We start from the raw sequence: 13,066 nt of genomic DNA, 5'->3' as shown, positions 1-13,066 counted from the left end.
AAGATTGCTAGGAATACCCAAAGATGGGGACTGGGGACAGGGTTTATGTAGGGTAAAAGAACCCAGAGAGGTGTGAGACTGCCCTTGAGAAGAATAAGTTTCTCACAGTTTCAAAAGGTTTTACAAAACAAACAAAAGTACATAAAGAAAACTTACGAATTTCTGGAGAGAAGAGTTTGGGAGACCTGCAAATAATCAGAAGCTGGAATTGACAAAGTCTGGTCAGCCTCAGGCAATTCATTGGCCTGGGAATGGAAAATGGGTGAGGATCAGTCAGTTCTTAGCAAATTAGATTTGTCACTACTTTGTTTTTACTCCACCAAAAGCTAGATGTCATATTGGATAGTGCATGAAGCTTGGGGTTGGAAAGACCTAAGTTCAAATCTTACATCATGCTTACTAGCTATGAAATCTTTCTCAGCCCAAGTTTCTTTATCCACACAATGAGTTATAAATGTGTGCTCCTATATCTATAATATGATTTCTCCTTGTTGTTCCTTCTTTTTTAAGGAAGAAATTATCATTATGGAAATACAAGAATTATTAAGGATTCTTATTTTTGTAGAGACAAGAGCTTTAGCAGATTTTCAGATTATTGAAGTTTGCTATCACTGGTATATCAGTCACTGGCATATCATATATCTCTGCTAGGTTTCTAATCTTCTTTAAGCATGTCTAATCTACTAGAATATTAACTATATCATATTCAATTAATAGACATTTGGGCTTTTTCTTTTCTATGTTAATCATTCTAATTTCTTTTTTCCTGTCTCCTTGTGACTGAGAATACTCTAATAAGTCTCCTAAAAGTGCAAAATGGGGGATCCTTATTCTGTACCTGTTTTGGTGAGAAAGTAATCTTTTTACGAATTCTGAGTATAAGGATTTCAAAGGAACCCTGTTATGGGCCGGGGTACCTCATTTGAATGGCCCTGGGTACCCCACAAGTTTCGTGGGGCAAATCAAAAGAACCTTCTCCTTGAAACCTAAACCAAAGGACAGACAGACTTAAAGAGATAAGTTGCACTGGATCTGGACTGAGTTAGCTCCAGGACCACCACCCTTCATTCTAGTCTCCCCCACCACTTAGGGAGATAAGATTAGGTGTGGCTGCTGCCTTTGTGGTGTGAGAGGGAGAGAAATGGCTTGAGAGATCCGCAGCCACCCCTCACCCAACTCCCCAAGCCACCACCAGTGGGGGATGGTCCTCCCCCAATAAATGAACTTTCCACAGTCAGATGATCACCCCCATCAGTCCTATATAAAAGTATCTGCCTGTCTCCTGCTCGAGGAGATAGGTATCTCAGAGCCACTGTTCCATGCCTTCTCCCCATGAGAAGTCCAAGGATTTCTCTTTTGTTTTCCTTCCCTAGCACCCTAAACAAACTATTATTTTATTCTAATTGGATTTGTGTGCAAGAGGGTATAATTCTTTAAAAAGGAATTCCTAAGAACCCCTATCCCAAACCCTCACTTATTTTCCCCTTAACAAAACCTTTCCTCCACTGAGGGAGCCAGGAGGTAAAGAATCATATGGGCAATGTCCTCTACACTTTAAATACCTTCTTTTCTTCCTTTCTTCCTTCCACTTTGCTTCAAGGTTCAGTTTAGGCACAGACTCCAGGACAGTCTTTCCTGACTTCTTCCCACCCCCACTTGTTGCTATTTTCTTCCTCCCTCGATTACTTTGCATTTACTTATAAGTATATGTGTTGCATTTTCTCAGTATAATGTAAGTGGGTAGATACTGTTTCATTTTTGTCTTTCCACATCCTAGGCACTGTATAAATAGTTGTTTCATATATTCATATATGTACATGTCTCAGTGTGCATCCATAGTCATTTTTTCCAGTTTGTAGTTATAAATATGGACATATTTATAAATATATATAATATATATACATATATATATATTGTGTTGATATACATATATGAGTAAACTCAGCTAAAATAATTTAATTTGCTCAGTAAAAGAGCAGAATAGCTCACAAGTTTACAAAATCTGCCCAGCTAGTTCCCAGACATGCTTACTAGGCTCGCATGCCTTTTTCATATCTCAAAGGGAGGTCAGATATTCCTGATGAAAACTGGAACCATAGCATTCCCACTACATTTCCCTCATCCCCATGACTCTCTTCATTGGCTTGTCTCTACCTGATATTTGACTTCAGGCCTTTGGCCAATTAGTCTTTTAATAATCCCTGTTCTACCCCAAGTCAATCAATAATGTTCACTGTCATCTATCTGGATTTGTTCTTCCACATACACAGGTTGTTGTGGGACAAGGGATCCCAACTCCACAAGGAATCCTTAAACTTTCCCAAGGGAAAAGCATTCCTGCCTCCTATTTCAGGACACTGGTCTACAAGGAACAAAGATGAAATATTGATATGGATGGGTGCTATTTATAGCCAGGCACTCCTTCCTAGTCGTTTCCCTTCCAATTGTTTTGCTCCTCCCAGTTGCTTTGCATACAGCTTTTGTTTATAAACATACAAAAGACAAGGTCTTCTCTTACTCAAGTGAAACAGTCTCCATAGTGATTCTGTGTCCCAGCCATATATTTCTTTTTCCTAATATTTTTTTAATTTTGCAAGATTTTTGATGAGCCTCCCATTCTTTTGGTGAGCTAGCACCCCAATCCAGGTCACAAGTACCCTCAACAGGTACATGTGATCAGGGACTCACTGGTCTGATGCTGAGTTATGTGTATATTATGTCAGTTTTGATACAAGCAATTGCCAGTATGCCAAGAACATGATACACATTGATAATGATGAGACCATCAAATTCACTTCAAAATTCCACTGAAATCCTCCTTCATCAAGCCCCCTAAGTAACCCAAAAACTTAAAAGTGCAGAGCATTTAGTTTTCCATCAGTTAATGGTGCTGATGTTCCTAGTACCATGAGTAGGTCATCACTAGTCTGTTCAATGCTTTGGCTGTAGACCAATATGCTTCATACTAAACATTTGTTTGGGATTTGAAGTTCTCCCTCTTCTGCTCTGCAAAGAACCCATCTCTGTGTTCAGGTGATCTCTGTTATTAGTGCAAAAAAAAGCAGATAGACAGGCAACATATCAAAGCTGTTTGCCAGACCATGGCCTGAAGTCAATAGCTTTGTTTTTAAGGGGAAAATAGCTCTCACCCATCATGCAACTCCCATTGCCCTCAGAATTCTAGCCTGGAATCAAAGCCAACCCCAAGTTCCCAAAGCATTCTCTTTGAGATCAAGTAAATGAGGCCCATCTGCAACAAAGTCCCAAGGCACCCTGCTGTTTGGATCTTGATTCTTCATATCCATCCCGCAGGGATGGACCAGACACCTTCAGGGAAAGTGACTCCAGGGTCCTGGGCTAGACAGAAAGACTCCTCCCTGAGAGCTTCAAAGCTGGATTTCTGGTTCTCAAAATTTAAAAGTACATTCTTCCAGAGGATGGGGCTATAAGTGGATGGAAAGCCTGCTGTGATTCACCCTTCCAGTCCTGGCAGGCTGTGTGTTCTCTCAATTCTGAATTTCCTTTCCTTCACACAGGTTTGCTTTAGATACTGACACTCTGGCTACATCTAAAGATGAACAAGGGGAGTGGCTACTGCATCTATCTTCCTTTTTAAGCATCTTCCTAACCTTTCTCTCTGGCCTTCTGGTTGAGTGTCATTCCTGTTCAGCAAGGTGTAAGTGACATTGAAGGGGGAGAGAAAATGGAGTTTCTGTAATTATATGATATCTCATGTTGTTTTCTGTGAGAAATCCCACTGTCTTTTCCTTCTGCAACTCCTTAAAAAGCAAAAGGATATATTTTGTTTTGATACTGTAAAAAACAAAAAAGATTTCTCATACCACCACTCCATAAATTATACTCCCCAAAACAGTTCAGCAAAACTGCCTGGCACAGATATTTCAGCAGATAGTAACTGGTATTTATGCCTTCATATTTTCCCACTTTTTAATAGAAATGAAGGATGTATGTTTTAGCTTTAATGATCCTCTCTGAGCATTGTCTTTTGCATTTGACCTGAATTCCATTGCCTTATTTTCTTTATTTACATTTTCTTACTCATTTTGAATATTTTTTTATTCTTCTATTTGTATCCTACATGGGAATCTTCCCACATTCCTCTTGATCTTATGTAGCCATCATTCTATGTAACAAGATAATATAAAATTACATTCATATGTAATTTGTTTACCAATTTTAATATATAAGACCCAATTTGTTTATAGCTTTTGCTGTTACAATTAATACTGCTATGAGTATTTTTGTTTGTATGAGTCTTTCCTGCTGAGATTGGCCTTTGTGGGATCATAATAATAATAATAATAATAATATCCCTGAATCAATTTGGAAACATGATTGCCTAATTCCAAATGGTTTTACAAAATGGTTGCATGAATTCCCAGCTTCACCTGTCTTCCTGTAGCTACTCTAACATTCAATATTTCCATCTTTTATTATGTGTGTCAATTCAATGGAGATAAAGAGAAACTTCAAAAGTAGTTTTATATTACTTTTATTATTACTGACTTGAAGCAGTAAATTAGTATGCTTGGCTTACCACAGCCCCTTCAAAACTGAATCTTTGACATTTGGATAGATGTGAGGTGATATCTCAAGAATTATTTTAATTTGCATTTCTTAGATCTCTAATGATTTCTTATGTGTATTTATTTGAGATGGTTGTTTATACTTTGTATGTATTTTTTGAAAATTTTCTCACATATGACCAATGTGGGAATGTGTTTTCTTTGATTGTACATATTTGTTAAAAATAATTTTGTTTTTCTTTCTTTGTTTTTCTTTCTTTGTTTTTCTTTTGGGAGATGAGATAGGAGGCGGAATGAGGCTAGGGTTGGGATTCCCCTCTAAAAAATAAAAAAAGAGAGAAAACAGAACCACAAATTAGTGAGAAATCTTTGAAAGTTATATATTGAATTTATTATAATATTTTTTAAAAGCAAGCTTTACATAACAGGAATTTATGGTTTCATATATAATACACTCTGTTTCTTGCATATGAAATTGCTCATTTAATTGGTGTTTTTAAATTCAGAATGAAAAGAAAATGAAAAAAGAAAACTCCTAAAAAGATATTAGCACTTTACTTAGATTAATTTCATATATTAATATATGAAAGTAGTATAAATTCTACATAAATTTTGAATGTCATATTTTTATCTAAGATAAAAGTGTGAAGGTTTGTCCCCCATCATAACCTCTTATTTTAATTACCTTGATTTTAATTCCACAAATGCTTTTCAATTTTATGTAATCAAAATTGATTTTTTTTAAAACTCTCCCTAAAAAAAATTTATTTTATACCTGATTACTACTTTTTTCCTATCTATAGCTTTTAAAAACATGTTTCCATTTGCTTTTGTTTTTATAGTGTGATTTTTAAGTACTTAGATTGTTTAGTCACTTGAATTTTATTATTGTATAGAGTAAAATATTTATCTCTAGGGGGCAACTAGGTGATGCAGTGGATAGAGCACTGGCCCTGGATTCAGGAGGACCTGAGTTCAAATCCAGCCTCAGACACTTAAACACTTACTAGCTGTATGACCCTGGGCAAGTCCCTTAACACCAATTGCCTCACCCCCCAAAAAAATTATGTCTAAATATTTTTTTGAATAAACTGCTTTCTAATTTTCCTAGAAGTTTTTTTGGGGAAAAAAAAAAACCTATTACCAATTAGTTTGTATTCCTGGGTTTATGCAGTGGAAAAAATGTTTACTCTAGAGTCAAGGGACAGGGGTCCAAATACAAAAACTTATACATGTGTGTTATTTCATTTGTAAAGTGAAAAGATTGGACTAAATGGATTCTGAGGTGCCTTCTAATTATATATCCTATAGTACTCTTCTTCTTCATAGCTTAACTTTCAGCATTTATTTGAGTTCCTCAGGCAATAAAATGTAATCTGTTTTTTGTTTGTTTTTTTAACAGTTAGGTGGTATAATGGATAGAGTGTTCAAATTGGAATTAAGAAGACCTCAAATCCATCCTCAGATATTTACTAGCTATATGACTCTGGGCAAGTCATTGAAACTTTATTTGTCTCAGTCTTCTCATTTAAAATAGGGATGATGGGCACCTACCTCCAAAGGTTGTTGTGGGGATTGAATGAGATTGTATTTGTAAATCTCTTTATTTAATTTTTTTTTTGGTGAGGCAATTGGGGTTAAGTGACTTGCCCAAGGTCACACAGCTAGTATGTGTCAAGTGTCTGAGGCTGGATTTGAATTCAGGTCCTCCTGACTCCAGGGCTAGTGCTCTATGCACTGTGCCACCTAGTCACCCCCTGTAAATCTTTTTAAAAACTTTAAAGTAGTAAGCAAATTCTAGATATTATTTTATTATTATTATTATTTTAATAGGAAGCAACATATTATTGATATCATTCTTGAATATATTGTTTGTGCAGTGTATAAGTAGGGCAAGAATGTTTTAGAGCTATGGTCTAAATAAGTTAAAAACTATAATAAATTAAAAGGTATAACATACATAAAACAACTTACCACAGCCCCTTCAAAACTGAATCTTTGCCATTTGAATAGATGTGAGGTGATATCTCAAGAATTATTTTAATTCTTGAGATATCAAACTGACCTATTTTTAAAAATTGTACATGATAAAATATGGAATATACCTAGAAGAAAAAAATCAACATAAAACAAAATAATTCATAAATCAGAGTATTGTAAACCTTATAGAACTATATAAATGTTAGCTAGTATTACTATTATTAATAGTATAATATAATGCTGACAAATAAGAATTCTCTGAGCTTACCATAATTATCAAAAACTGATCAAATTTAGTGTTCCAAACATATTCTCAGAACCTTAATTTCCTTCTTATTTATCTTTATGTTAAATATGACAAGTTCTGAAGCATGCTACAATAACCTATAATTATTATAATATTCTCTAGGAATTTTTATATTTCAGATAGTTTTTCCTTTAGTTATTAGAGGTGCTTTCATTTATATTAAATATATGTGCATGTATATTTAAGAGAGGTAGCATTGTAAACTGAATATAGAACTGGCTTTGAAATCAGAAAAACCTGGATTCAAGGCCTCTGCCACCTACTGGCTATTTGCCCCTTAGTAAATCATTCAGCTTCCCAGTGCTCTAGGTACTCCTGTTAGATTATCAGTTGTAAGAACATGCTAGTCTGCATTTTTAAAAGAATTTCACCACAAGCATTCCCTACACCTATGAAATCACAGGTCTGGTTATATAGATATAGATACAGATTACAGATACAGGTACAGCTAGAGATATAGATAGATGTAGATGTCGACATATAGATATAGATGTGTGTGTATTCATATATATATATATATATATATATATATATATATATGGATACAAACACACAAACATGCCTTTAAATATAATAGGGTTTCCATATTTGTCTCTCTTGGTAGTGTCAATTTTACTGTTACCTTATATGAAATCATGATTCCAACTTCTCAGTGTTTTTATTCAGTTGAAATCCTTTCCTTTAACACATTATGTGTCTTTTTGCTTGAAACATGTTTTAATCTTGTATGCAGAGAATTGTTAGGTCATTTTTCTAATGCATTTGCAAATTTCTTCTATTTTATGTATGATGTTACATTGTTTAGATTCAGGGTTAATATTATTATTTATTTCTCTTTCCATCAATTTGTTATTTTAATTTTCAAAAAGTTAGGACCAGCAACAGTTTGTTTGCTAGAAACAGCTTAATTCCTTTTCAGACCTTTATACACAAACATACACATTCCTCCTTCTCCAAAACCAGATCCCTAAATATTTCCTTTTTAAAAAAAATTAAAAGTAGATGTGTAGGGGGCAGCTAGGTAGTGCAGTGGATAAAGCACTAGCCCTGGATTCAGGAGGACCTGAGTTCAAATCCAATCTCAGACACTTGACACTTACCAGCTGTGTGACCCTGGGCAAGTCATTTAACCCCCATTGCCCCACCAAAAGAAATAGTAGATGTGTATAGTTTTTCCTTTGAAACAATTTGATCCCGGTCTCTCCTCTCACACATCCCAGATCTTACTTCTCTGTCTAGCACAATTCCAGATCTGCTAACTCTACTTTTACTTTTTTTTTTCATGATACCCTTTCCCAATCCAGACAAGAGTGAGGCTCAGTATCCTGTCCCTTCCTTGAGTCATCACTCATGAGGCCACAGTTTCAAAAATACTGGTTCACCGATTTTCTTTTAGTTCCTTCCTGTGTGCCCAATCCTTCTCCATGAGATTATCACATAGGTGTTCTTTCTTTGTTTTTTCAATGACCCCCTAGTCAAGATGGAATTTCTAAGGGTCAATAGTCTCGCCTCCTCTATGGAATTTTTTTTAGTGAGGCAATTGGTGTTAAGTGACTTGCCCAGGGTCACACAGCTAGTAAGTGTTAAGTATCTGAGGCCGGATTTGAACTCAGGTAGTCCTGACTTCAGGGCTCGTGCTCTATCCACTGCACCACCTAGCTGCCCCTACCTCTATGCAATTTTTAATATTTGAGTGTTAATCCATCCTTTTCTTGCTCTAGGAAAATATTTTCATCAGCAAAAAAGACATTCAAAATCATTTAATATGTATATCCCAGGGGGCAGCTAGGTGGCGCAGTGGATAGAGCACTGGCCTTGGAGTCGGGAGTACCTGAGTTCGAATCCAGCCTCAGACACTTAACACTTGCTGGCTGTGTGACCCTGGGCAAGTCACTTAACCCCAATTGCCTCACTAAAAAAAAAAAAATATATGTATATCCCAGTGTTTCCAATAATTTTACAGTATGTTTGGCCAATATTGCAACATTTTACATGCATACTTCCCAATCTCCACAATGAAGGTAGTAAGGTACATTTTCTTAACTGTTCTCTGGGACCAAGTTTAGTCATTATCATTCCACAATATTTAGCTTCTTTTTATTGTTCTTATAATTTACATCATCATGGTCACTTTTTACATTGGTTTTCTGATTCTGAATTATTTACACTTATTCAAATAAGTGTTTCCATGCTTCTTTGAATTATTGATATTTGTAATTTCTTATTGTGCAGTAATATTATATTACATTCACATACCATAGTTTGTTTAACCACTTCCCAATTCACAGGCATCTATTTTGCTTTCAACCCTTTCCTACGACAAAACATGCTGCTACAAATATTATAGTTTATATAGGATCTTTCATTTTCTTTTTTACATCCTTGAATAATATGTTTAGTATTGCTAAAGGATATGGACATTAAAGTTTTCCAGAATGTTTGAGCCAATTCATAGTTGCACCAGAAGCATATTAGTATGCTTGTCATATGCCCTATAATATTTACTATTTCCACTTTTTTCCATCTTTGTAAAGTTTTTGGTGTAAGGTGAAACCTCAGAATTGTTTTCATTTGCAGTTTTTCATATAGTTGTTACTAGTTTGCAAGTTTTTGTTTGAGAATTCTTAATATCATTTGTCAAGTCACCTATTTAGAGAATGGTTCTTCATATATTTGTATTAATGTCATATATTTCTTGGGTTTTGGATTCTTAACAGAAAGTACTACTTCACCCTTATTAAGTTTCTTTGATGATTTTATTATTCTAAGTTCCTATTTATTTCCAGAATTTGGATTGCCATTGTTGCATAATAATTGTTAATATTGTTATGCTCCATCTTTTTACTAAAAGGTTCAATCTCATAAGATACCCTATTTTATTTTTAAAGTTATATAATAATTTTTTCAATTTAAAAAAATATTTAAAGTTTTGAGTTTCAAATTCTATCCCTCCCTCCCTCCTTCCCCACTCCCCTCACTGAGATGGTAAGCAATCAGATGTGCTATACATGTTCAATTATGTAAAATATTTCCATAATAGTAATTTTGTATATGAATACTTTAATAAAATAAAAAAGAAAGGGAAAAATAGCATGCTTTAGTCTGTATTCAATCAATATCAGTTCTTTCTCTGGAAGCAGATAATATGCTTCATGATTAGTACTTTGGGGCTATCTTGGAACATTGTAAAGCCTCAGTAATACAAAACTTTTTGAGAAAATCTGAGTCATTTACAATTCTTTATCAAACAATATTGTTGTTACTGTGTACAATGATTTTCTTGTTATGATAACCACACTGTGCATCAGTTAATGTAAATCTTTCCAGATTTTTCTAAAAAGATTCCTATTTGTCATTTCTTATAGCACAACAATATTTCATTACAATTATATGCCACAGCTTGTTTAGCCATTATCCAATTAATCTGCATCCTTTTGATTTCCAATGTTTAGTGACCACAGAAAGAGCTGCTATAAATATTTTTGGACAAATAGGTTGCTTTCCCTTTTTTGATTGTCTTTGGGATACAGACCTAGCAGTGGTATTGCTGGATTGAAAGGTACATACATTTTTATAACCCTTTAGGCATTGTCTCTGCCAAGGGTGGGACACTGCTGCTGAGTTGCTATGGAAACAGGGCCTCTTTGCTGGTAGGCCCAAAGGGCAAGAGGGTGGGGCTTCACTACTAGTCAGCAGTGGGGTTAAGGCCTTCCTAGAAGTTTGTTCTAGAGGGAGTGTCACTGGGATGGAACCTAGCTGTAGCTACAAAGACTGCTCATTTGACTATGGGGCTGCTGGTTTGCAGGAGGGCAGAGATTTGTTGGTGGATTGTCCCAAGCTTGGAGCCTTATTGCAGGCTCCCTGCTGGAAGGCTGTCTGCTGCTTCCAATGACTCCTCTACCACCTTTCCTGCTGGGATGACAAGCTACTTTCCTGCCCCTAGATTTATTCTGAGGCAGTTTAATAGTTTTTTAGAGGGAAATTTGGGAGGGCTTCAGAGGGTTACTTCCTTTTTCTGCCATCTTGGCAGAAGAAGTAAAATATTTTAAATTGCAAGCTGAAATATATTTCTTTTTAATATATAATATTTCAGTGCTTTGTTTCATTTCTTGTCATCAACAAGTTCTACAGAAGAAATGGTGTTTCTTAATATATAAACTTATATCTTCTGGATTCTCACAAGGTTCCTTCAATAAAACTGAAACTCTGGAATTTGGTGACAACATTTTTGGGTAAGTTAGCTTTAGGTTCCTCCCTAACTATTTATACTTTTCTTGTTAAAAAAAAAGAGCAAAAAAAAAAAAAAACCACTTTCCATTTAATTTTCTTCTATAGTTTCCTGAAATAAGGATTGCAAATTTCCTCATCTCAGGGTCGTCAGTTTTTGCTGGGTCTCTAGAATATCATCAGTTCCATGTAACCCAGGATCTATGTGAATCTTTGTCTCTTAGAGTGGGTGCAATTAGAGATTTAGGCACATTTTTCCAGTCCCTCCACTTTTTGGACCAATATCCATATCTCTATTTTTTGTTACTTTTCTTCAGTGTTGCAGTGGGAAGAATGCTTTGGCCTCAGAATACCTTGGTTTGAATCTTGACTTTGCCACTCACTACCTATGTAACCTTGGGCAAGTCACTTTATCTCTGATTTTCCATTTTCTCAAATGTATAGTGAGAGTTCAGACTAGATGACTTCTAAGGTCCCTCCCAGCTCTAAGTCTGTGATCCTGTGAGTCTTCTCCAATCCATCATGGAGGTCCTAGGAATCATTATGTGCATGTCATAAAGGGGAAATCAAAGATAGTCAATTCCCACAGTAAAACACTTGGCCAATGGTAAAAATAATAATAATAGATCTTAGGAGAATGATTATTACATAACAAATCTGAATATAATCTCATCCTGGTGAGTTAGTTCCCCCTGCCCAGTGATGGTCACTTTATAAGTAGATTACCTCATGATCAGACCTTCATTCCTCTCCACTTCCAATCCTTTTTTTCAGCTGCAAGATTTCATCAATGCCAAGGGCAAACTTCACCACTGTAAGTGAGTTTACCCTAGATGGTTTCTCTAGCTTTGGATGGAAGCACCGGTTCCTCCTCTTTGTGATTTTCCTCACCCTATACCTACTGACCTTGGCCAGCAATGCTCTCATCTTGACACTTATCTATCTCAATCGACAACTCCATACACCTATGTACTTCTTCTTGAGTGTGTTATCTATCTCAGAGACCTGCTATACTGTGGCTATAATACCTCGCATGCTGACTGGACTCTTATTCCCATACCATCCTATTACCATCCCAGCTTGTGCCACACAGCTCTTCTTCTACCTTACCTTTGGTGTCAACAACTGCTTCCTTCTCACAGCCATGGGCTATGACCGCTATGTGGCCATCTGTAACCCACTAAGGTACACAGTCATCATGGGAAAGACAACATGTGCTCAGTTAGCATGTGGGTCATGGAGCATGGGCCTTGGCACAGCCATCATTCAAGTGCCATCTGTGTTCAGCCTGCCTTTCTGTGATGTTAGCACCATTTCCCATTTCTTCTGTGATATCCGTCCACTGCTGAAACTTGCCTGTGCAGACACAACTATTAAAGAGCTTGTCACCTTGCTCATCAGTTTGGGTGTTATTGTTCTGCCTATGGTCCTGGTCTTCATCTCCTATGTCCTCATTTTTTCCACTATCCTCAAGATTGCTTCTGTTGAGGGGCGACGGAAGGCTTTTGCTACCTGTGCCTCTCACCTCACTGTGGTCATTGTTCACTATGGCTGTACTTCTTTTGTCTACCTCAAGCCCAAATCCCAGAATTCCTTGGAAGATAGACTTATCTCAGTGACTTACACTGTCATCACACCCTTGCTAAACCCTGTTGTGTATAGTCTGAGGAACAAGGAGATCAAAGATGCCTTACGCAAAGCCCTAGGCTGGAAACTTCTCTCCTAGGAGTTCATTACAAGTGAGTGTAAGATTATAAGTCCAGTTGAATGAGTCTAGTTCTTCTTTTCACCATGTGGTGCATTAAAAATAGACATTTCTCTAGCTACTCCAGAATGTTGGATGTGATTAGTCACAAATGGGGAAACACAAGTAACAGTTGACAATATAAAAAACTTGGGAGTCTACTTGCCAAGACAAACCCAGGAATTCTATGAACACAATTACAAAACACTTTTCACACAAATTAAATAAGATCTAAATAATTGGAAAAATATTAATTGCTCA

At 36.1% G+C, this 13,066-nt stretch overlaps 1 protein-coding gene across 1 annotated transcript in view; it reads left to right on the top strand.

Moving 5' to 3' along the window:
• The window catches only part of LOC122756312 (olfactory receptor 10J4-like), a 35,545-nt gene extending 22,758 nt beyond the window's left edge, over positions 1-12,787 (top strand). The window contains exon 2 of the mRNA XM_044005538.1: positions 11,850-12,787. Within this exon, the coding sequence (XP_043861473.1) occupies positions 11,850-12,787 (938 nt within the window). The remainder of the gene's footprint in view (positions 1-11,849) is intronic.
• The last annotated feature ends 279 nt before the right edge of the window (positions 12,788-13,066 follow it).

Source organism: Dromiciops gliroides, chromosome 4 (genome assembly GCF_019393635.1).
Source record: "Dromiciops gliroides isolate mDroGli1 chromosome 4, mDroGli1.pri, whole genome shotgun sequence".
Classification (NCBI taxonomy): Eukaryota; Metazoa; Chordata; class Mammalia; order Microbiotheria; family Microbiotheriidae; genus Dromiciops; species Dromiciops gliroides.
Note: the sequence above shows the minus strand (reverse complement) of the source record. Positions and strands in the feature narration are given on the sequence as shown.